General features: G+C 46.1%; 1 protein-coding gene across 1 annotated transcript; it reads left to right on the forward strand.

Moving 5' to 3' along the window:
• Positions 1-25,192, forward strand: TPRA1 (transmembrane protein adipocyte associated 1). Its single transcript, XM_088479848.1, has 11 exons — positions 1-87; positions 5,358-5,536; positions 14,510-14,642; positions 15,384-15,470; positions 15,694-15,766; positions 16,221-16,300; positions 16,551-16,661; positions 17,362-17,422; positions 17,802-17,904; positions 18,870-18,950; positions 20,692-25,192. Exons 2-11 carry the CDS (start codon positions 5,370-5,372, stop codon positions 20,921-20,923), a joined length of 1,128 nt encoding a protein of 375 aa, XP_088335974.1. The 5' UTR covers positions 1-87; positions 5,358-5,369; the 3' UTR covers positions 20,924-25,192.
• Positions 25,193-25,320: the final 128 nt, after the last annotated feature.

Below are 25,320 nucleotides of genomic sequence, written 5' to 3' on the forward strand. Positions count from 1 at the left end.
GCGGGGACGGACGGGAGATTCTCATATAGCTGTTGAGAAGGGGGCTTCGGGCTCCGGGGGTGACACACTCACAGAGCTCGGTGACAGGTAAGCGGGTGGGTGGTGAGAGGGGAATATACAGGAAACGTCCAGTGATCATTGTACAGAGCGGTGCAGTAATCGGGAGTGTAAACAGAGGGAAACAGGTACTGCTGACAGTATACAGGAGAACAGTGTGGGGCTAGGGGATATTATACAGGAGACCAGTGTGGGGCTAGGGGATATTATACAGGAGAACAGTGTGGGGCTAGGGGATATTATACAGGAGACCAGTGTGGGGCAGAGGGCATTATACAGGAGACCAGTGTGGGGCAGGGGGCATTATACAGGAGACCAGTGTGGGGCAGGGGGTATTATACAGGAGACCAGTGTGGGGCAGAGGGCATTATACAGGAGACCAGTGTGGGGCAGGGGGCATTATACAGGAGACCAGTGTGGGGCAGGGGGCATTATACAGGAGACCAGTGTGGGGCAGGGGGTATTATACAGGAGACTAGTGAGGGGCAGAGGGCATTATACAGGAGACTAGTGTGCGGCAGGGGGTATTATACAGGAGACCACTGTGGGGCAGGGGGTATTATACAGGAGACCAGTGTGGGGCAGAGGATATTATACAGGAGACCAGTGTGGGGCAGAGGATATTATACAGGAGACCAGTGTGGGTCAGAGGATATTATACAGGAGACCAGTGTGGGGCAGGGGGCATTATACAGGAGACCAGTGTGGGGCAGAGGGCATTATACAGGAGACCAGTGTGGGTCAGAGGGCATTATACAGGAGACCAGTGTGGGTCAGAGGGCATTATACAGGAGACCAGTGTGGGGCAGGGGGCATTATACAGGAGACCAGTGTGGGGCAGGGGGCATTATACAGGAGACCAGTGTGGGGCAGGGGGTATTATACAGGAGACTAGTGAGGGGCAGAGGGCATTATACAGGAGACTAGTGTGCGGCAGGGGGTATTATACAGGAGACCACTGTGGGGCAGGGGGTATTATACAGGAGACCAGTGTGGGGCAGAGGATATTATACAGGAGACCAGTGTGGGTCAGAGGATATTATACAGGAGACCAGTGTGGGTCAGAGGATATTATACAGGAGACCAGTGTGGGTCAGAGGGCATTATACAGGAGACCAGTGTGGGTCAGAGGATATTATACAGAAGACCACTGTGGGGCAGGGGGCATTATACAGGAGACCACTGTAGGGCAGGGGGCATTATACAGGAGACCAGTGTGGGGCAGTGGGCTATTATACAGGTGATCAGTGTGGGGCTGGAGGGTATTGTACAGGGACAGGTGGGTATTATAGGGGAGCTCAGGCTGAGGGAGAGTATTATAGGGGAGACCAGTGAGGGTCTGGTGTTAGTTATAGGGGAGAATAGTATGGGCAAGGGTATTATAGGGGAAATCACTGTGGGACTGGTGGGAGACCAGTGAGGGGATGGGTGGCAATAAAAGGTGAGATCAGGCTGAGGGATGGTGTTATAGGGGAGACCAGTTTGGGTCTGGTGGAAGGATATTATAGGGGAGACCATTGTGGGGTGGGGTATTATAGGGGAGATCAGTGTGGGGCTGGAGGGAGGGTATTATAGGGGAGACCCGTGTGGGGCTGTACTGATGTGGAGGACATAACGTAATAGAGTCCTATTTCATGGAGCCGTCTGTTTTTCTGCGAGATTGCAGATAAATGTAAAGAAGCCATCAGTTGTAAGGTTGGTTCAGCCTGATAATTGCTTCTTTAAATTTAGCTGCAATCTGGCAGAAAAACACACGGCTCTGTGAAAACTAAACCTATAACATAACCCCCATATCTTTCCTTTTACTTTAATTTCCAGTGAAGTGTGTACAGTACAGCAAAATGATAAATTAGGATTATTGTAATATATCATTTAGTAAACAGATATGTTTCCTTCTTTAAAGTAACTAGAATATATTGGGATGATAAAACATACTTTTGGTTTTACTTTGACACTGTTCTTTTTTTTTTTTTCTTTATAGATCCAGAAATTCTTGTTTTCAGATTATTTTAGTCAGGCTTGTGCCTCGCAGGCCCATTGTCATAGACTGTGTATTATTTTACCTCTGTCACTGGTACAAACTATGGCCCTGATTCAGACCCACTCGCAAGCGGCTGTCCGCTCGCAAGTGGGTCGATGTTGTGCACTGCGCATGCGCACGACGGCGGGAGCTCCGTCGTGCGCATGCGCCAGACGCGACGAGCGAAGGATTTTCCTTCGCTCGTTGTGTCTGATCAAAGGGGGCGTGCTGTCGATGTTGATTGACAGCACGCCCCCTTTGGTGGGCGTGCCGGGGGCGTGCCTCCCTGACGGGGGCGTTCCCAAGGGAACGCCTACCGTCAGAAGCTGGCCCACTGACATCACTAGTGATGTCAGTGGGAGTGATTTTGGCTCTGATAGAGCCAAAATCACTCCGGGCCTTGCGGTTGAAAAACTCAACCGCTGGCTTTTGCACTCAGTTTCGATGGTCAAGACCATCGCGGCCATCAAACTGCACGCTCGTATAGGCTGTGGGTGGTGACCCACAGCTATACGAGCGTCCAGGAGGACGCTCCATAATTATGGAGGGCGGCCCTCATTCAGAGCGTGCGCTCTGCTCAGAGCGTACGGCTCTGAATGAGGGCCTATGATTGGTTCATTATTACCTCTTCTCCCCTCCTTCCTGTCCTCGCACCGTGTCCCACATTTGTAGGGTTTGTTCCCAAACGTCCAGAGTATTTGATAATTAGCACATGAAATGGTCACTGATATCGCTCAGTGTAACGTGGGGTTGGTGTAGAGTGAGTACTGCGCCTGTCGGCGTGACCTATTGTGAGTTAATTCTGTGCATGCTCAGAAAGCGAAAGCTTGCCTATGCATAATTGCAATCCTGCGCGTATCCGACGCTTACGACTCTCTGTAACTGGAGATGCGGCACAGGGAAGGAAACAGGCGTTTCAACGGAATCGGTATGAAATACCGCCGGCCGCATGGCCGACAGATGAGCAGAGCCCGGCAGCGGAAGCCCGACAGCGCTGGAAATCCAGATCGTCCCTAAGGTAAGTATAAACTAACCTAACCCTCCTTAGGGGTGCCTAACCCTAACCTCCCCCCCCCCAAGTGCCTAACCCTAATCCTCCCCCTAAGTGCCTAACCCTAACCCCCCCCTTCCCCTCTGCCTAAACCTAACCCTCCCGGGGGGGTGCCTAACCCTAAGTCTCCCCCCCGGGTGCCCTAAACCTAACCCTCCCCCCCCCCCCTCCCCCTGCGGCTGTCCGCTCGCAGCGCCCGGCATCCCTTCGATCGGGATGCCGGGCGCCGGTCTCCCGGCATCGGGGAAATGTCAGGCGTCTACATCTAAACGCCCGGCATTTGACCCTCGCCGGGTTATGATCATTGGGAAGTCGGCTGCCGGTGTTAAGACAGACGGTTTCCCGATTGTATACCGTTTCAACCGTTCACCTGTTAGGAAGCGAATCTTTTGCACAGGGCAATGCAAATACATGCTGATGACTTGATGTAAACCAGAAACATATCATAATATATTATATCACTATCCTAGCGAGATATGTACTGCTCTGCATATGGGCGTAAATGCGCTATTGTTGCATGCAATCATTATTTTGTAGGTAGTCAGTGCTCTATGCTCAGGCCTGGGGCACCAAGGACCCTCTCCTTGGCTCAGCCCGACACATGGGGGGAACTGAAGATATCGGGGATCCCATTGGGAACCACCGCGTACTGACATCTGTTGCACTTCCGGCTGTGTGCCAAAAGTACAGGTGAGCACCGTGCATGCTAGGTCCAACCTGCAGGCACAACGTGATGACCTAATTTTTTATCGGCGGTCATGTTTATTATATAGATTCACACTCATTTTGTAAACAATTCTGTAGCCGCTCCTTTATCGCTAACATTTTAACATGCTGGTTTTTGTGTGACTGACGCATTTTACATTTTTTTTTACATTTTGTGTAGGTAGCCTACAAGCACTTTGGAAACTCATCTGAAACACGTTTCAGTGCAGTAATAACCTGCGAACCACTATGCATAAATGTATTTAAAAGCATATAAAATGTAATAATGTTAATACAGTAGTTATAAAAGAGGTGTTACAAAACAAACCCCATTGAACACACACAAAAAGACGTGTTGTGGTAGGGAATAATTTTCAACTCACACCAGACTTCCCGTATAATGATCTCATTGTACGACGCTGTAGACATCCATTCCCCAGCCTGATATCGCTGATAAAGTGGAACAATTCATTTGCTCTCCGCAAATGTTTATACAGTGTCAAATACGTCAACCTCTGTCAAGGAATGGCAACTTTTACATATATGCACATGTTCTTGTGAGTGTCTCTGTGTAAGGTATGCAGTCGGGATGCCGACGGTCTAATTGCCGACTCTCGGTATCCTGACTGTCTAATGACAGGCGTCGAGATCCCGACACCTGTCATTTTACCTACGCCGGGAGCCCAATGCCCGGCATAACGATCGAAGGTAAGCCGGGCGGGGACAGCTGCGGGGGGGGGGGGGGGGGGGGGTTAGGTTAGGGGCTCCCGGGGGGGACTTAGGGCTAGGCACCCCCCCGGGAGGGTTAGGGTTAGGCTAGGGGAAGGGGGGGTTAGCGTTAGGCTTAGGCAGCGGGGGAGGTTAGGTTTAGGCAGCGGGGGGGGTTAGGGTTAGGCACTTAGAGGGGGGTTAGGGTTAGGCACTTGGGAGGAAGGTCAGGATTAGGCACCCCTGGGGAGGGTTAGGTTAGTTAGTGCTTACCATTAGCGCAGTCGGGATCTTCACTGGTGCCGGTCTTGCGTCCGGCGGTAAATCATACCGATCCCCTATGTAAGGCCAGGTGCAGCTGAGCTGAGTGGGTTTTTAAAAGACAAAAACACAATATCTGTGTATGGTAATAGTAAATATTCAATGTATTTTGTGAATTGTTGGGACCTCCTGCTGTAGATCTTTCATTTTAGAGAGTGACCGGGGCAGAGGCTGCGATCTGCCGTACCCATTACATAGGATGTAGCTGGTTAGAAACTGGAACCAACAAGATAATTAGGTTTTGCACTGCTGCAAAAAATGTTGACTATCCCCATTTTTGTGGAAGTGCTGCTTCTGTTCAATCACAAGGCATTGAGCATTAGGTTTACAGAGGGCCGGTATTACTAGCACTGATACTGCATTGCTGTACTGTTTGTGGTACAGAGTTAGCAGTTGTTATGCTCAAAAGGGAATGGACACGTTATCTCCTGGTTGTGGTGCGGTCTCGGCAGGAAATGAGGCTTGTGACTCTCTTGTCCTTTGTGTCCTGCACAGATCACACACAGGATGTCTTCGCAGACCCCGAGCAGTTTATTCTACAACTTTACCTCCTTACCCGTCACTGCCTCCCAGGCTACATCCATGCACCCGACGACAGCTTCCGGCAATGCCACCAACATCTCAGTGCCGCACTTCTGCCTGGTCATCCTGTACGAAGACATCAGGAGTTCCAAGTATGGGTCTCGCTGGCTGCTTGTGTCTGTCACAGGGGGTCGGGGGGTGGTATCTTCTGTTCTAAACATCTAAAGGCTATACAAGATTATAAGAATAAATAGAATTACGCCCTACACCTAAAATAGGGACTGACTTTTTATTTATTTAATTTTTTGCTTATGGCATTTTCCCATTAATAGTTAAGCCATAGATAGATTAATTGAACAACTTGAGGCTCCGAAAGAGTTAATCTGTATCTTTGCATTTGGAAAGGTTTGTTAGTATTAATGTGATAATAAAAGGTGAAGTGTCGTCATTAATGGCTGGGTGTAAAGACAAAGGTCTTTTATTGAGTGATTATATCCGTGTTCTAGTTTATGTGCAGAAAATTACTTAAGCGATGGGTTTTTATGCCTTAGTGCACCTTAATTTTATAAAAGATAATATACAAGAAATGTAAAACTGCACGTAAACTAATATCAGTGCACTACGTAACTATTTAATAGTTATCTGCATACATTCTGTCCAGTTATTTTCAAATGCAAGTAATATTGCATCACGGTTATAAAATAAAAAATTAGTACGTAAACAACACGATATGGCTGTACCATGCAATAAATACAACCATATATTTAGATTTGTGTTCAATACCTACAGAGCCGTAACTAGACTTTTTGGTGCCCTGTGCCAGAGAGAGCATTGGCGCCCCCCTACTTTTTAAATAGGGAGATAACGCACCTGGAAAAGGGCCATGGCCTCATGGGGACGGGCCAGGGAAGAGACAGGGGAGGCCAGGAGATGCTGGGGACAAATAGGGACATAATATAGTGCACCTGAGAGAGGGCCATGGCCTCATGGGGACGGGCCAGGGAAGAGACAGGGGAGGCCAGGAGATGCTGGGGATAAATAGGGACATAATATAGTGCACCTGAGAGAGGGCCATGGCCTCATGGGGACGGGCCAGGGAAAAGACAGGGGAGGCCAGGAGATGCTGGGGATAAATAGGGACATAATATAGTGCACCTGAGAGAGGGCCATGGCCTCATGGGGAAGGGCCAGGGAAGAGATAGGAGAGGCCAGGAGATGCTGGGGATAAATAGGGACATAATATAGTGCACCTGAGAGAGGGCCATGGCCTCATGGGGAAGGGCCAGGGAAGAGATAGGAGAGGCCAGGAGATGCTGGGGATAAATAGGGACATAATATAGTGCACCTGAGAGAGGGCCATGGCCTCATGGGGAAGGGCCAGGGAAGAGATAGGGGAGGCCAGGAGATGCTGGGGATAAATAGGGACATAATATAGTGCACCTGAGAGAGGGCCATGGCCTCATGGGGAAGGGCCAGGGAAGAGATAGGAGAGGCCAGGAGATGCTGGGGATAAATAGGGACATAATATAGTGCACCTGAGAGAGGACCATGGCCTCATGGGGAAGGGCCAGGGAAGAGATAGGAGAGGCCAGGAGATGCTGGGGATAAATAGGGACATAATATAGTGCACCTGAGAGAGGACCATGGCCTCATGGGGAAGGACCAGGGAAGAGATAGGGGAGGCCAGGAGATGCTGGGGATAAATAGGGACATAATATAGTGCACCTGAGAGAGGACCATGGCCTCATGGGGAAGGGCCAGGGAAGAGATAGGAGAGGCCAGGAGATGCTGGGGATAAATAGGGACATAATATAGTGCACCTGAGAGAGGACCATGGCCTCATGGGGAAGGACCAGGGAAGAGATAGGGTAGGCCAGGAGATGCTGGGGATAAAATAAGAGGAAGCTACAAGTGAGAATGGTAATAAACAGGAAAATTGACAGGCCTGAACATCGCCCCCTGCCCTGCGGTGCCCTGTGCCATGGCACTGGTCGCACTACCCTAGTGACGGGCCTGAATACTTATATAATGTGCAGTTTTGTGTAGGTGGCAAGTATGTTTTCAGGCAAAATTAGTTTTGTTTTTTTTTGCAATTCCCACCCCAATTAAAAGGTATATAACCAGTTAATATATGCATAAATAATCTCATTATCAAGGATATAGTTTAAAGGGGGGTATCCTCTACGCTACATGAAAGTCTTAAACGTCCAGCGTTCAGACCTTCATGTCGCCGAGGTGCGGTGCCCGCACTGAACTTCATTCAGTGAACGAGCCCGACCTCCTATCCCTGAACATGCCGAACCTGAGAGAGTCGTCAGGTTGACGGGCATGTTCAGTAGACAGTCGGGGTGGGCAAGGACCCAGCGTGGACGCGCATCGCTGGTCCTTGCCGGCTATCCATTACCCGACTATGTGAACAATGCGACCAAAACCTCCTGGTTTCGGTCGGATTGTTCACAAAGTCGGGTAATGGATAGGCCCCTTAAGTTTTATTTTTGTACTTTTTTTTTTCTATTTTTACTTAGTGACACAACTTTGGAATGTTTTTGGTGTGTGCAGTGGCTTTGTCATTGCAATAAAGAAGGTGTACACTCATCCCAGAGCTGTCTCGTAACTAATATCAACTTTTAATTTGCTTATGACAGAGAGGATGACTGGGGTTGGATACATTCTGGAAAGCCTTATTTATCTCCCATTAAACTCCAGTGAGCAAAACGAGGGCAAAGGGCCTAATTCAGAGCTGAACGCTCTGACCAGAGCGCTCGCTCTGAATCAGGGCCCTCCTCCATGAAAATGGAGCGGCCTCCTGGCCGCTCGTATAGCTGCGGGTCACCACCCACAGCATATGCGAGCGGCCAAAAAGATGGTCGCGATGGTCTTGACCATCGCGACCATCGGACTTGCGACGGAGACCCTGCGGTAGGGTCTCCCTGCCGCAAGCCCTGGAGTGATTTTGGCTCTATCAGAGCCAAAATCACTCCCACTGACATCACTAGTGATGTCAGTGGGGCCGGCTTAAGACGGTAGGCGTTCCCATGGGAACGCCTCTGTCTGGCAGGCACGCCCACCAAAGGGGGCGTGCTGTCAATAAACATCGACAGCACGCCCCCTTTGGTGCGAGACCCGGAGCGATGGAAAGACCGTCGCTCGTCGGGTCTCGCGCATGCGCACGACGGAGCTCCCTCCGTCATGCGCAGTGGGGAACATCGACCCGCTTGCGAGCGTACTGCCGCTCACGAGCGGGTCTGAATGACCCCCAAAGTCAGCCGCCCGTACGCTTGCTGCAGAGGCCGCCGGTGGCTGACATCACAACTGGGCGGGCACATGTAAATGCCCGCCTTGTTGTGACGTCAGGCACGACAGATCGGGCCACTGATTGGTAAGTGTGTATGTAGGCTGATCCCAGCATAAGCGAGCTTAAATTTTCAACCTGAATGTTCTACCCAAGTACCAGTCCACAATGATATTTGGAGGTATCGCTTCCAATTCAACAGACTGTTCCTCTATTAACTGTGCTAATATTTTGCCGAAACAACTGCTCACCGAAAAGACCTGCGATATTATGTCTCCTCGTAGTTAGCTCGCAGCTAAATAGCGCGGGAACCGGCAGAGGTTGAATCGGCAGTGGTAGTGTTGCAGCAGCAGTAGGGCACTGTCCTTTGGTGCACACAGGACAGCAACGTTCTCTCCTAAGGGTATAGTTACTAAGTGTGTCTGTTAGAAGTTGGAGATATTGCCCATGGAGAGAGAGAGAGCACCAACCATGGGAGACATGCAGAGTGTGGGCTGCCAGTTGCCATAGCATGTCTTGTGCATGCCTAGAACAGTGTGCAAACAAGTGGTGCTTAGATGCATAGTCTTCATTCTAGCACCCTGCACCTGTCACATCCCGTGCAGTTCCTCTATCATGGCAGGGGTGTCGCTCTCTGCTCTGGTGCTTCTAGCACACAGCTGATGCAACAAACTGCTGAGATTAATCAGTTTGTGTGCTAGAAGCACCATAGCAGAGAGCGACACCCCAGGCAGGAAAGAGGAACTGCACGGGTTTTAACTGGTTCAGGGTGCTAGAATGAACACTAGCTGCATAGATTAAGCCAGGATTTCCCAAACTCTGTCCTCAAGGAGGCACCCTAACAGTCCAGGTTTTAAGGATATCTATGCTTAATCACAGATGGTTAAATCAAACCGACTGAGGTATTAATTAAGTCACCGGTGCTTATGCATGGATATTCGAAACACTGGATAAAGCTGTATTGAGCATGTTTTACCGTATACGAGACAGAAACGGTTCTGCTGTGCTAGAGAGGTATTTGTAGTTTAATTGATACCTAATCAAATGCAGAGAATAATTAATGCTTTACAACGTGGGCACAGCGTGATGTAAGTGTCTGTGACGTGTACCAGGCGTAAACCAGAAACTTGTGCCAGCGTTACCGACCGAAGCGCATTCCGAGCGCTGCATATGTGCGTAAATGCGCTATTTGTGCATGTGCTTTTTTACAGCGTAATTTACGCTCAATCTTATCAATTCTGTATCAGCACCTATGTAAGAGAGCAGAAACCAGGGGCTGTATATTATATGTGGGTACAATTCCGAGGACAGAATAGTGTTGTTATTTTCAAGAAAATCTAATTTGTGCACATAGATCTACAGTAATAAGGTAGACAATGTCTAGATAGACACCAGATGTTAGACAGGCAATAGGTCGACACTAAAGGTCAATAGATACAAATGGTCGACAGGGTCAAATGGTCGACATATTTAAAAAAAAAAAATATATATATATATATGGTTAAGTTTAGGGATCAGCACTTACCGGAAGGTTAGGAACACGTAGGGAGGGTTAGGCTTAGGGACGTACCGGAGGGTTAGTCACTAAATGGGAGGGTTAGGGTTAGGCACCAGGAGGGAGGGTTAGGGTTAGTCACTAAATGGGAGGGTTAGGGTTAGGCACCAGGAGGGAGGGTTAGGGTTAGTCACTAAATGGGAGGGTTAAGGTTAGTCACCGGGAGGGAGGGTTAGGGTTAGTCACCGGGAGGGAGGGTTAGGGTTAGTCACTAAATGGGAGGGTTAGGCACCAGGAGGGAGGGTTAGTCACCGGGAGGGAGGGTTTGGGTTAGTCACTAAATGGGAGGGTTAGGTTAGGCACCAGAAGGGAGGGTTAGGCACGTACCGGAGGGTTAGTCACTAAATGGGACGGTTAGGGTTAAGCACCAGGAGGGATGGTTATGGTTAGGTTGATGATTTGGATTTTTTTTTTTTTTTTCGGGGGTTGTGGTGTCGATCTTTTGACCCTGTCGACCATTTGTACCTGTTGACCTTCTTCCATGTTGACATTTAGTGTGTCCACTTGTCAACCTATTGCCTGTGTAACATCTGGTGTCTAGCTAGACAATGTCGACCATTTAACTGTCTATCTTTTATACAATAGCCGATCTCATTGGATCCGGCAGGAGCGTAGGTTATGAGGACACGTTAGTATATTTACCTTAGTCAGTGTTTGCTGTGGGAAACCTGACAGCTATGGTTTGCTCCGGGCTTGTGAGTTTATTGTGAGACCTCAATGAGGTCTTAAATGATAAGGTAATAATCCTTAGAGGGAATGTGGCCGTGAGAGAGGCTAAGTAATGTATAAGCAGGACCAGTATTTGTGTCTGCTAATCCTGTTTTTGTGAAAGCAGAGTACACATTTCTATAGGGGCAGGGCCATAGGACTTTACCTGAATATACCTGTTACACTTCCTGTTATATCACTGGTTCTCCTGCTTAAGGCGTAATGGGGGGGTGGACAGTCTATACATTATAATTGGGTCTTGTTACCTTCTAATAACAAGTTTTGGTGAAGGATTCTACGCGCGTCAGGGAGGGGAGAATTCTTCTGCATTTTACTCTAAAGGAAGTAACATTCACTAACAGGACTCTCTTACTATACTACAACAAAGGAAGTAACATTCACTAACGAGACTCTCTTACTATACTACAACAAAGGAAGTAACATTCACTAACGAGACTCTCTCCTACTATACTACAACAAAGGAAATAACATTCACTAACGAGACTCTCTTACTATACTACAACAAAGGAAGAAACATTTACTAACGAGACTCTCTTACTATGCTACAACAAAGGAAGTAACATTCACTAACGAGACTCTCTTACTATACTACAACAAAGGAAGTAACATTCACTAACGAGACTCTCTCTTACTATACTACAACAAAGGAAGTAACATTCACTAACGAGACTCTCTCTTACTATACTACAACAAAGGAAGTAACATTCACTAACGAGACTCTCTCTTACTATACTACAACAAAGGAAGTAACATTCACTAACGAGACTCTCTTACTATACTACAACAAAGGAAGTAACATTCACTAACGAGACTCTCTTACTATACTACAACAAAGGAAGTAACATTCACTAACGAGACTCTCTTACTATACTACAACAAAGGAAATAACATTCACTAACGAGACTCTCTTACTATACTACAACAAAGGAAATAACATTCACTAACGAGACTCTCTTACTATACTACAACAAAGGAAGTAACATTCACTAACGAGACTCTCTTACTATACTACAACAAAGGAAGTAACATTCACTAACGAGACTCTCTTACTATACTACAACAAAGGAAGTAACATTCACTAACGAGACTCTCTTACTATACTACAACAAAGGAAGTAACATTCACTAACGAGACTCTCTTACTATACTACAACAAAGGAAGTAACATTCACTAATGAGACTCTCTTACTATACTACAACAAAGGAATTAACACCCGGTTATCTCAGCTGATTATATTACAGTGTCACAGTGATTGTTAGTCAGGATATTATTCATTTTTGCAAGCAGCTTGCGGCACCAAATTGATTACAGTGCCGTAAACAGGTATTTGTATAGTTTTTTTTTTTTTATTGATGTTATAATTTTATTATTATTATTATTGTCTTTTTTTTTTTCTTTTTTCATGTCATTTTGTATTTCCTGCCTTCTTACAGCGCTCTTAATTGATTCTTTTAGAGGGTCTGAAATTCTATTTGAGGGTCAGCTCTTTGGTAGCAGCGGTAATGGCTGGGATGACTTACAATTTAGAGGTGTTAATGTCGTTTTACAGAATCACACCTGTTTCTACACGGTGCATTCTAGGTGTACATTTTGCTCACAGTTTTATGGATGGAAATCGCTGTAATAAAAAGTGTTTCCCTAATAGCCTGAGCTAATGAACCGATGGCCAATGGGCAGTCTCAGGGAGAGGGTACAACATGGGCGCCTGTTCGGTTAGAGATGGTAAACGGGGCTTGTGATGAAGTATTCGCCCCCGAGGCACATGAAGCAGAGTATAACGATAACATTGAGCTGGGGAACTGACCTAAATAATATTGGAGTAAATAATAATTCTATAATGATAATAATGTGGACTAAATCATATTAAATCAGTTATATTTATTTTGTGTTTGGATCAGTTTAAATATAAAGTAACCTTATAGGTTCTGGCAGCATTATCTGGTGCTTGATGACGGGGTAGAAAGCCAGATAGCCTGAGTGATGCAGACATGGGCGAGTCTGCCTAATGTTTTAAAGCGGCAATCATTTCCAAGGCTAAACCAGCCTTTGCCTTTTAAATGATTGCCCCTTTCAAACATCGGACAGACTCGCCGGAAATTCACCGATGCCTGCATCGCACAGGCTATTACATTTACCCCCATAAGTAAACGGTGAGGTGTTGTACAGATCTGGGTTTGGAAATGTTAATTATCCTCTCATCCGGCATTGCTTTTGGATGATGAAGACAAATCCGTTTTGTTATTAAATAATAAGGTATGGTCTAAGTTTCTCCGACACTTTTCGGATATTGGTCAGATGCTTTGTCAGCTGCCTGTTACTGTTACTGCTGATATCTCAGGCGTTCCGTGGGAGTAATTAATGGATCAATACACTCGGCAGATCATGATGGAAAGTGCGGTCTGTATAGGAATGAGGATGCAGGAGGTTCTGGGGGCGCTGTGAGGATCATCTTTCATATCATATAATTCTCCTACTCGGAAACCAGGGTTCGCTTTGGATGCAGCTATATGTGTCCATATTCTGTTGTAAGGAATTTGAGACGAGAAATTACGTTTGTGTACAATCACCCCGTGGGCTGGTTTTGGGCACCTAGGAGCTCTATCAATCACAGAAGCGACATTTCTGTGGAAGATGGGAGCAGAGTGTTATATAACCTTATAGAGATGTCCGGATTGCTGATCATTTATCGCTAATACTTCTACTGTTGCGGTGTGATTTCGCCTAACATCCGCTTTCTTAGGTTTTAGTCGTTGAATCGTTTTCTGCTGCCATGATTAAGGAATTGTGGTTGTTATTATTATTGATACATCTCCTCTCTGAAAGAGAGAAGATTATTTATTAATTTGACTTTAAAATCTGAGATGAGGGACGCAAGCAAGCCGGGTGTGATACAAAAGGTTGACAAAAATTTGGTAGACACCAAAAGATTGACATGGAAAAATGCCTACATGACAAAAGTTAAGACAGTACAGAAAGTCGACATGTTCAAAAGGTCATCATGGAAATGGCTGACACACTTTTTGTTTTCTAACCCTAATCTTCACCCTAACCCTCTCCTTGGTGCCTAACCCTAATTGTCCCTCCTAGTGCCTAACCTTTTCGGGGTAAGTGCCTAACCCTAACCCTCCGGTAAGTGCCTAACCTTAACTGTTCCTCATAGTGCCTAACCCTAGTGTTGACCCTTGGTACCTGTCGACCTTCTGTACTGTGGACTTTTTCTCATGTCGACCTTTTGTATGGAACCCGAGCAAGCCATGACCTGATGTGGAGGAGGCTGAGATTTCTCCTCATCTGAGCACACCCACATAAGCCAGATGCGCGGGCAGAGGCTACTGCCCGCGCATCTGGCTTATGCGAGTGACGCACAGAATCTCTCTCAGGGTGCGAACATGCGCTTTGGTGGCTAGCTCCATCCATGTGTGTGTGTTTTTATTTTTTTCAATTAGCTGCAGTGTGTTAGGATATATACAGGATATGGGTGTACAATGAGGTCTTGAACAATAATAATGTAGTAGACGTTAACATTGGTTATTCCTGGTTTTCTTTCAGGGTGAGATATTGGGATCTCCTGCTGCTAATTCCCAATGTCCTTTTCTTTGTATTCCTGCTGTGGAAGCTACCATCGGCGAGAGCTAAAATCAGAGTCACATCGAGTCCCATCTTCACCACTTTCTACATCCTGGTGAGTTTGCCTGTGTGTGTAATGTATACGTTACCTCAGCACCGTCACTGGTGCCCGCTTCTGAGCATTGGTCCAGCACACAAAATGGCTGCCTGAGCATTGGTCCAGCACACAAAATGGCTGCCTCCATCCTGAGAAGGCCATTCCTACACTCTCACTGATGTTTTTACCTCAGATTTTAAAGGAAAGATATTTCCAGCTTTATACAGTGTGGTACTTGTAACTCTCTTAACAATAGCATATAGACCCTCATATGCGAGTGTTACACTACTTCACTTAAAGTTGCAATAACACCTCTGAATAACCTGGTTTTATGTTTTCCCAGATACTGGGGGTGTTGGGGGGGGGGGGGGGGGAGGGGGGGGGGGCAGGTGTTGGAGGGTGTTGCCCTGTGCAGCGGTTTTAATTGGGCTGCATCTAAGGGCGGCAACTTGGCCCATTTTTATACTGCGATGCAGGTATGTAAGCGGATGGACCAGTGACAAGCTGCAAACGCAAACATTGCATCTTCTCCTGCTCGCGCTCCTTCACCGCAGCCAAACTGAAATGTTCGATCTCGTAAAGTGTCCCTTCCGCTTCCATTTTCAGTAATTACTCCTCTATAACACCCCCTGGCAATGACTATATTATACGGAGGTAGAGTCTTCATGTAAGACTGTAATAACTGAATAGTCTATAATATAAGCCTAACTATTGCCTCAATTTATGGATCGACCCTCTAATCTGTTGCTCTGGTTTTAGGTCTTTGTGGTGGCCCTTGTGGGGATCACTCGGGCTGTTGTGTCGATGACCGTGAGCTCGTCCAGCGTCGCTACCGTCACAGACAAGGTTAGAGCCGACCACCGCTCAGAGAGCACGCCGCTGATTTGCTCCCGTTCACCTGTTGTATCATATTGTTCTGATAAAGTGAACGCGTGTGTGTGACAGAATCTGGTCGTTGCTAGGGGTCACAGAAGCTTTCTCCCGTGCACCAGTGTTGTTAGTGACTGCTGCTGCTGCTGTTCTGATATATCCCTGATTATTCCAGTTGTAATCTTTCTTTCTTGCCCAGGTTCTGTGGGAAATCACCAGGTTCTTCCTGCTCGCCATAGAACTAAGCGTCATCATTTTGGGGCTGGCGTTTGGTGAGTGGTTCATTGTGTCGCATTAGAAGAGAGATTGGATATAGAATCATGTAGTATCATTTAGCTTTCCTGTGCCATTGATGATACACAGTCATCATTAGACAGTTACATTTCACCTCCACATCTGTTACTGTCACCCGCTATATTCTGTCCCAGTTCCTGGGAGCATGTCCAGGTTCCCCGCCCCACCAGCGTTTCCCCGCCCCACCAGCGTTTCCCCGCCCCACCAGCATTTCCCCACCCCACCAGCATTTCCCCACCCCACCAGCATTTCCGCTCATCTCCGATCCTTTTTTCAAAACAAATCAAAGGAATGTGACCCGGAATTGTGTATTTGATGTCCGAGAGTCCTTCACATTCCTGCAAACACCTGATATAAGTACATACATTACGTCACTATGTTGATTCAATACTTATGGCTGTATTTGATTAGAATCCTGGCTGTGTTTTGCAGGTCACCTTGAAAGTAAATCCAGTGTGAAGAGGGTCCTGGCGATCACAGCGGTACTGTCACTCGGTTATTCTGTGACGCAGGTGAATCCGCACTTTGTACATTTATATGTTTTATATCTCAGTGTATAAATCCATTATGGTGCTGCCTCCGGCTGTCGGGGCCGTTATGCTCACGCTGTCGGAGGTCTCTGGATTTTTTGCTTTTCTCATGTGCGCGCTGGTAACAGGCTCCACCCATAAGGCACATGACTTATTTCTATATTGTACTGCTATTAGGCAGAAGCACAAGTGGATGGAAGACTATAAATCCAGCTGTTTGTTCTTCTTGTAGGGTACTTTGGAAATCTTGTACCCCGACTCCCACCTGTCGGCAGAAGACTTCAACATTTACGGGCACGGTGGCAGACACTTCTGGCTCGCTAGCTCCTGCTTTTTCTTCCTGGTAAGGGGCGATGATGTCATCTTGCGGCACCATCTGGTCTTAGAGAGAAAGAGACTATTGGTTTTAATTTATAGTTCTAGAAATGTACTGGGCTCTCCTAAGGAGTAACCTGGGGCAGGGTATGTGTCCTGTCTGGGCATTTGTGTAGGGAGTGTAGCGTGTTAGTGGTATATGCAGGAAAACGGTTATTTATTTAGTACAGTGTCTAGTATGTGTTTAGTGCATGGAATTATCCCATGGGTTTAATATGATAATTAGGGATCGGCATCCCGACATGAGTAGAATACCGACACTTGTTGGTCAGTATTCTAACCCTGCCCCTCTCCCTACCCTAACCCACCTCCCCAGTACCTGACCCTAATCTCCCCTCCCCCTAAACCTTCCCCCCTTAGTCCCTAACCCCTAGCCCTAACCACACTACTTACAGCCGGGATACCTGTACCGGGTTTCCGACAGGTGTCAGGATTCCGGCGCCAACATTCTAAGCACCGGCATCCCGACTGTCGGGATTTTAACCATATCCCAGGGAGCATAGTGTGTGCTAAGTGCAGAGCCTGGAATAGAATCAGGTGCCAAAATGCTCATGATCGCCGTTATTATAAACCGCAACTGCGGCCCTGTTGTTGGGTGTCCTGTGCATTGTTCCCTGTGTTGTTTTTCTAACCATATCTAACATTCCCTCCTGGTCTCTTGTCCGCAGGTGTATGCACTTGTGTCTATACTACCCAAAACCCCACTGAGAGACCGCATCTCCCTACCATGTGAGTGAAACGCGTCGGAAACACTGAGGCTCCTCCTCCACATATCGCATGTACCTACCCAGTCTAGCATCCCGCTATAATACTGTTAACTGGTTCTCTCCCTGTGTCAAAGGTTTGGACCCCAGTTGGGTCCTCAGGTTCGGAAGAACGTATACATTTGCGCATTTCACAGATTCACTCATCACTTACACTCAGTAGATGCATTCGCTCGGCCTGGCCAGTCACTAGGCACCAGAGACATCGGCACCGGCCAGATGTCCGTATTGTTCTGCATAATAGTTTTTCTGAAGACGTCTCATTAATCTCGATACAGCTTGGTGCTGAAAGGCTGGGGATATTTACCTGACCTGTTTTGCGGTATGTCCTGTCTCCCTTACAGCGAGGAAGAGTTTCTACATCTACGCAATAATCCTGGCCGTGCTGAATATGGTGCAGCTCATAGGAAGTGCCCTGTTGTGCGCAGATATCAGCAAAGGGCTGTGGTGAGTACGGTCAGTCACACTCTCGCCAAATCCTGGTTCAGGTTACCCGATAAAGTGGCGTCCGATCATTTATAATACAGCCACCCACTACCTTGTTGCGCGGTGACGAGCGGCAAAACCTTCAGATCTAACTACTGCAGATCTCACCTGTTTAAGTATGGATGGGTGACTGCTGGCCGTGTGGTAATATTTATCGCAATAGGGATCCGGCCGCAGTGGGGAGTAACTCGGCCAAATAGGACGTCCTGGGGGATGATGCAAACAGAGTTATGTGCTGCTCGTATCCAATCCTGAAACGCAATCTTAATCTAGGTACAAACTACTGCTGTCGCCAAGTCCTGTGGCGATCCGTGATAAATATCGCATTGCAGACGGCGACCCTCAGTTTAAAGTGTCCCTGTCAGTTAAGCACAGTGGAGGCATCCATGTTGTGGGCTGAACCCATATGCAGCCTTGATAGTGGCTGGAGATATTCCTTCCATCCACAAAATGGCTGCTTCCACCACCTTTAGGTGACTGGTTCAACTTTAAACTTTGTCCAGAAGCTTGAGAGTCATTTACTTGTTTTGTAGGTTAGATTTGTGTATTTATTATCCTTTCTATAGTGCCACTATAATACCCCACAGAGCTTACCATCGATGTTCCCTACCACACACTCACTGGGGCCCATTTCTTGTCAGCAGCCATTTTACCTATCAGTAGGTTTTTGGACTATGTGAGGTAACTGGCGCTCACCCAAACACGGATAGAACATACACATGGACATAAACACATCCTGGTCTGAATCAAACCCATTAACCCAGCGCTAATGATTGTGACACTGTGCCGCCTGTGTGTATATAACACAAAGAAAATAGCGCCCCTCTCCACACAGTCACTTGAGGTCTTGTTGCCAGTATGATGATAATAGCCATGTTTAGAGCGGTTTTGGATATATGTACCAACCCAATCTCCTTCTCCTGCAGCATGGTCGATGTCACTACGTTTTTATACTTCAGCCTATTTGCTCCGCTAATGTATGTGGCGTTCCTGAAAAGCTTCTTTGGGTGAGTACATAACATATTAATAGCAAAGTCCTGTGGGCCTTTGGTTGGATAGCATTCTCTTCATGGGTGCTGCCCTCTTGTGGCTCTTCTTGAAATAGCATTGTCGTATTGTACTGCAGAAAGTTTATTTAGAGATTATTACAGTGTGTTTAGAGATTCATCTGTATCCAATTAGCCCCGATATATTTTTCTGGGGCGAAAAACAGGGATTTTTCGACGATAATACTCATTTTTTTTTTTTCCCGTTTTTATTTTTTAATCACTGTATCCAATTTGTTCGGTAAAACAAGTAGGATTATTTGGCCGAAAACGCATAGGATTTGTGGATCCGTGATAAGTTCACGGCCCTATTTGTTTTCGCCATTGCTGCGGTGAAAACACAGCACTTTTCAGTGATTTAATTTTTTTGGACACATCAGGTCCCGAAAGAAAAATCCCCGATAAGTGCCTGCGTTGGGATGGACTTCGGGGATAATTAGATAGCCCCCTGGGGAATCCATTAGCAGCTCTAATTTACAGCTCCTAATTGAATACCGGCCTATATTGAATATAAGCCGTGTTCCATGTAAGCACTGAGAAGTTAAATAATAGCATGCCATGCAGTCATGTGACATCACACAACCATTGACTCATAGCAGGCAGTGTCTAGATCAGCGATTCTCAACCTTGGTCCTCAAGGCACACTAACAGTCCTGGTTTTAGTGATATCCATGATTGTGCACAGATGGTTAAATCAATATAACTGAGGAACTAATTAAGTCACTTGTTCTCAAGTATGGCTATCCCTAAAACCTGGACTGTTGGTGTGCCTTGAAGACCGTGGTTGGGAACCCCTGGTCTAAAGAGAGAACACAAAGACTCTGCACAGAAAAGGCTAATTGAAGAATATAATTAATGAACCAACCGGTGTATAATAATTCACTAATGTAATCCACTGTAAATTTAAAGCATTTGGAGGTGAACCGTGGAGAAAAGTACAGTATACACCAGTAATTCCCAACCTCGGTCCTCAAGGCACACTAACAGTCCTGGTTTTAGTGATATCCATGATTGTGCACAGATGGTTAAATCAAAATAACTGAGGCACTAATTAAGTCACTTTTGCTCAAGTATGGCTGTCCCTAAAACCTGGACTGTTGGTGTGCCTTGAGGACCATGGTTGGAAACCCCTGGTATACACAATATAAGGACCTCAGGGTGGGTCCAACTGAAGAGTTCCTTCACTTTTATATTGAGTGTCTAGATCAGGCCTGGCCAATCTGTGTCTCTTCATCTGTTGCGAAACTACAAGTCCCAGCATGCTGTAGCAGCTGATCGTTGGGAGGGTGGGTTGGGCGTGTAGTTTCACAATAGCTGGCCAGGTCAGGTCTAGATGGTTGGTAAAACTATGTTGTGCGTGCTATGGAGAGGTGAACTTGTGGGACATCATTTAAGTTTGGTGTAGGTCAGTGGTGTCAAACTCGGGCCCTCCAGCTGCAGTGGAACTACACATCCCAGCATGCAGTGCCACAGTATTGCTATTAGGGCATGCTAAAAGTGTGGCAGGGCATGCTGGGATATGTAGTCCCACAAAAGCTGAAGGGCCCGAATTTGACACCACTGGTGTAGGTGCATCCAAGCCTGTAATGTGTGCTAAAGGTAGTAATTTCCCTGCATGCTAAAAATATCCCCCCCCAATTGCAGTATGGTGGTCCTGTTCTGCATCCCTGACCCCTATATGTCCTCTATCTATCTGCTTTAGGTCTGAGCCAAAGATCCTATTCTCCTACAAATCCCAAGTGGACGAGCCGGATGACACGGATGTACACCTCCCGCATTCTTATGCTGTCGCCAGAAAAGAGGGCATAGACACGGAAATCTACTCCAGCACGCAGATCGACACCACGGCTTACCTCGATGACGTTGCCTCGATGCCGCACATCGGGAGCGTCAATAGCATTGACAGCGATCGGTGGAAAGCTATAAACGCCTGAGCGTCAGCAGCTCAGCAGAGTTACAGAAGACCGCGCATTGGCTCAGGTCTGCTAACGTGTCTGTCTCTCTAATTTCCCAAATCCTGGTCTAAGAAAGACGCAGATGTTCCTCAAAGTGCAAATCGCTACGGAATAGATTCAGCTGTTTTTCTCTTTTGAGCAAAGCTCATGTGTAAAAAGAAAAATAAGACTGGTAACACCAGACATCTTCTCCAATGCTGCTAGGCCCTTGCACTCCGTAATTGGGGAGGAAGATTTATGGGTTGGCAACTCGTGTCTTGTGCCACCAGAATGCCCCGAGATGATGATATTTGGCTGGCATGACACTGATTGCATATCTGACTGCCTTTCTTTAGTTGTCAGGAGGCTTGGTCAAATTGACGGGCGCTCTGCTCTGATTAGCTGGCTAACTGGAGCCTTGCATGTACCACCGTGCCCTTAGTCCTCTCCCTGGGATTCATACATAACAGCCTCTGCCAGAGCATGGCTGCTAAATGATTTTTGCCAAGAGAACGTTGTCTGTCAGGTGCCCCTGGCAGGGAAGGGGGTTCCCCCGTGCCAGGCTCTACCTAGTACAACTCAGATTGCGTCAATATTGGTTTGTAGGCATGAATGCCCTGACGTCGTCACGGCTGAAATCCGTCTCCTACCTTTCTGCACATTAAAATATATATGGATTCTGAACACATTGCAAACCTAAATGAATGATCACAGAGTTGTCGTTCAATATTAAAATATACTTCTCTCCTCGACTTGTCAGAATAGGGATAGTTCAGGGTTGTCTGTTTTCACAATCGCAATCTGTTTTTCTTCTACGTGATCCGTTTACAAAGAAACATCGCTGTAGCAACGCCGGAGTGTGCTCCGTTGCCAAATTGTAGGCTGAGCATCCTGTCGACTCAGAACTAGTGACATCACTGAGGCACGAGGCACATGGTGCCTCAGTGACAACACAAGAGCCTAATGATTTGATTGGCTGAGAATTGGCTACACCCACTATATGGTTGCTGCCTTTATGTTCGATGGGTAGGCTAGTCTTAGGGGGGGATGGAAACCCCCAGCCACGCTGCAGTATTTGATATGATTGGGCGGTGGTTTTAACGAAGGGTTATGGTTGTGGAAGGCACTTAAGGGAACGTCTGTGACCGTCCTGTTATCTGCTTGCATCCAACACTGAGGAGCCCCTACAAGCAAGTACGCCACGCTGCTGCCATGCGCCCTGGCCAGTCCTGATCAATACGGCATTGTGACTAGAGATAATTGACCCATTCTGGTAAAAATCTGTGTCTGCGCTAAAACTCCGTATATAGCAGTATCCACTCCTCATTCAGCCTAATGAGCTTACATCACATTTCTTCTCTATTAAGTAGAAAATATTTTTTGACTTAAAGAAGTAGCAATACTGCTGAATCATTTCTTTGTATTATTATGTACTAAGTATAGTAATGTTGTTGTTTCATGCTTTTCTTTACTGGAATCTGGCGCCACATTTTGAAGTCTATGGGGTAAATATAATGGCCTGCACGATGTAGGCCCTCGCGATATGTTTTCAAGGGGCAATCATTTAAATGGCAAAACTAACCTGGCTTTGCCTTTTAAACGATTGCCCCTTTAAAACATAAGGCAGACTCGCGGGGGAACTTGCTGATGCCTGCATCGCGCGCAGGATTTTACATTTACCTTTTTAGTCTGTGTATCACAGGTTATAAGATAGCTAGAATAGATCACATAGATGGCCAACTAGTGGGTAAGGTGCGGCCTAGAGGTCATTTCGGTACTTCTTTGCGGCCCCCTGGTTACGCTACTTACGTATCTTCACTATTCAGTGAAGATAAGCGAGTAGCGCAAACTTGGGGAAATACCATTCGGCCCCTTGCGGGCACAGTGGCTCGCTTCCACATGGATTTATTCCCCCTCCATGCCCACTTGGATGGTAAGGGATGACGTTGGATGGTAGGGAATGACGTTGGACATTAGCGTAAAGATGAGCCAGTGTCCAACGTCATTCCCTACCATCCAATTGGGCATGGAGGGGAATAAATCCATGTGGCGAGCCACTGTGCCCGCAGCGTGGCGAGCGCAGCGAGCCCACAAGGGGCCGAATAGTATTTTCTGGTTACCCTACTTACGTACCGTCATTTCTGTGTGTGTGTGTGTCGCCCTCGGCCCTCCATAGTTCCTGCGCTCATCTCTTATCATTACATAATTATCATCATTATTATTTTTAATGGGGTCCGGTGGTTTTAAACACACCGGAATAAAATATGCAGCCCTCCCCCGGGATGTTCTGCGCTTTTGTTATTCAGAAAGATGAAATCTTGGGCATCACAACTTTGGTGAAAGTTCTTCCAAGTCTTTTGGTTAATGAGGACAATGTGACCTCCGCTCCTGCTCTACTTGGGTGTAATAAGGAAGAAAGGACACTACAATACAGAGACACCAGCAATGAGGCGCTGGTGTTAAGTTGGGGTACACGCTCTAGGCACTGTTGCTGATTAGTATTACAAGCTATAACAGCTGCCCTGGAAGGTATATTCTTCCAATTTTGTGTATGTTTGGGGATTTATTGCAAACCCCATTTTCATGACTGCTTACATCAACGCTGAATTGATCGCCTGTATCTGGGAACCCGTATATAACTGTGCGGGGTCCTAGCGTCATCTGAAATTTAGTGGCAGGCCTTGCTGACAGTGCATTAAGGTTATACGCCATCGGTTCTTCAGCTGCAGCACCCCCTTGCTGCAGATCATGGTTACTGCACTGTCTTTCCTACCCTTGCTCCCATTAATATGCCTAATATCTTTCTGTGTCAGAACTTCAAATAATCTAACTGTATTATTCTACCTTTACCAATAGCATGCCTGAATTCCTTTATCTCTAGCATGCCCATCATATAGACATGGTTCTTGTTTTTTTTTTTCTTTTATGCCGATTTCATGCCAAACGCAACTACACTTTGAAAGCGAAGGCAGGCAATCAAAGCACTTATCTGAAGGATCTATATTTTTAAAATGCTGTATTTTTATGGTGAGCTAATACCACAAACACTAAAGTGTTATCTCTGGTACCTCAGGAGGGAGGTATCAAAAATCCGCGTCTCGTCTTCTGACGTGGGATAATAATCGTTTTGTTTTAATTATTTGCTGGCAAAGACACAAAATCAGAAATTCTTCTTTATCCTTCACCTGAAAATAAATGTGATTTCTACTGTGTGAGAATTGTGTATTTTTATTGGTCTTCGAGGACTAATCACTGTTAAAAGACCACTGAAGCGAAAACACAAGTTGGTATAAAAAGACCTGGTGTTAGGCGTATACGTATAATTTAATATTTCCATTATAAAGCTGCTTGAGCTATATAAACCTATAACAATATTTATGCCCTTTTTCATAAAATCCTTAGGGCTTCTCAGTCTACAGCGCAGGACTTGTAAAATACATATATAATCTAATGCTTCCTTTACTGAACATCTCTGATACGTTCTACCTTCAGTTGTGAAACGCGTCTCACTCATACATCGCGTCTCTCACTCGGACCAACTCATGTTGGTGAAAGTAACTTCAAAGTAGAAATTTGTATTTTGTTATTTTAATTAACTAACTGTTACATTAAAGAGAGGCGGCGCCTTTACGCTCCTTCATACATAAGTGAAGGAATATGGCGAAACGCGTGAAGATAACGCACTCTAGATGCGTATGCGGTTTAATGTGTTTTCCATGCACATAAGTTACGATTTTACCGATACCATGCCATTTAGGGAATGAGCTTAAAAGAAATATTTCATCCTATTTAGTTTTTTAGGCCTTTGTAGTTACAAAGTGAAGTAACAGCAGATAGATGTGAGTGAGACCTTAAACTTAAAATCCTTAGTTTTCGCTAAATATTTATTTCAGGTAGATGATTGGAGAACATTACCAGACATATTAAGTTGTATGACAATATAGCAACACTTACGAATATTCAACTTGTATTTTTGTTTCAGTGGTCCTTCAATCAAACTTCTAAGGCAATTTTTGTATAAATTATGCAACTATTATGGAGTAAATATCAGAATTCTTTTGTCTTTATTTTTATCATGTTTTTGTTCGTACAACATTCCTGGCTCATTCAGTGTGTGAAATCCAGGTGCATTCCTTTCCCAGGAGATGGGAGGAATTGCAGAAAATTATATTAGACGTGTGTGTGTATAAAGAGACCTTTATGAAATGTAAATAATATATTTTTATGGTTGTAAAAAAATAAAAATAAAAGTTGCTTTGATGAACCATACACGATTCCTCTTAGTAATATTATTTAAACGTACTGAAGGGCTTGTGTACTATTTAGAGTGGTAGAGGGCAGGTAGATAACAGGCTGCCCCTACCCGCTTTTCACAGGTCTCCCCGATGTTGGAAACC

This window comes from Taudactylus pleione, unplaced genomic scaffold (assembly GCF_031769625.1).
Source record: "Taudactylus pleione unplaced genomic scaffold, aTauple2 ptg000247l, whole genome shotgun sequence".
NCBI classification, from domain to species: Eukaryota; Metazoa; Chordata; class Amphibia; order Anura; family Myobatrachidae; genus Taudactylus; species Taudactylus pleione.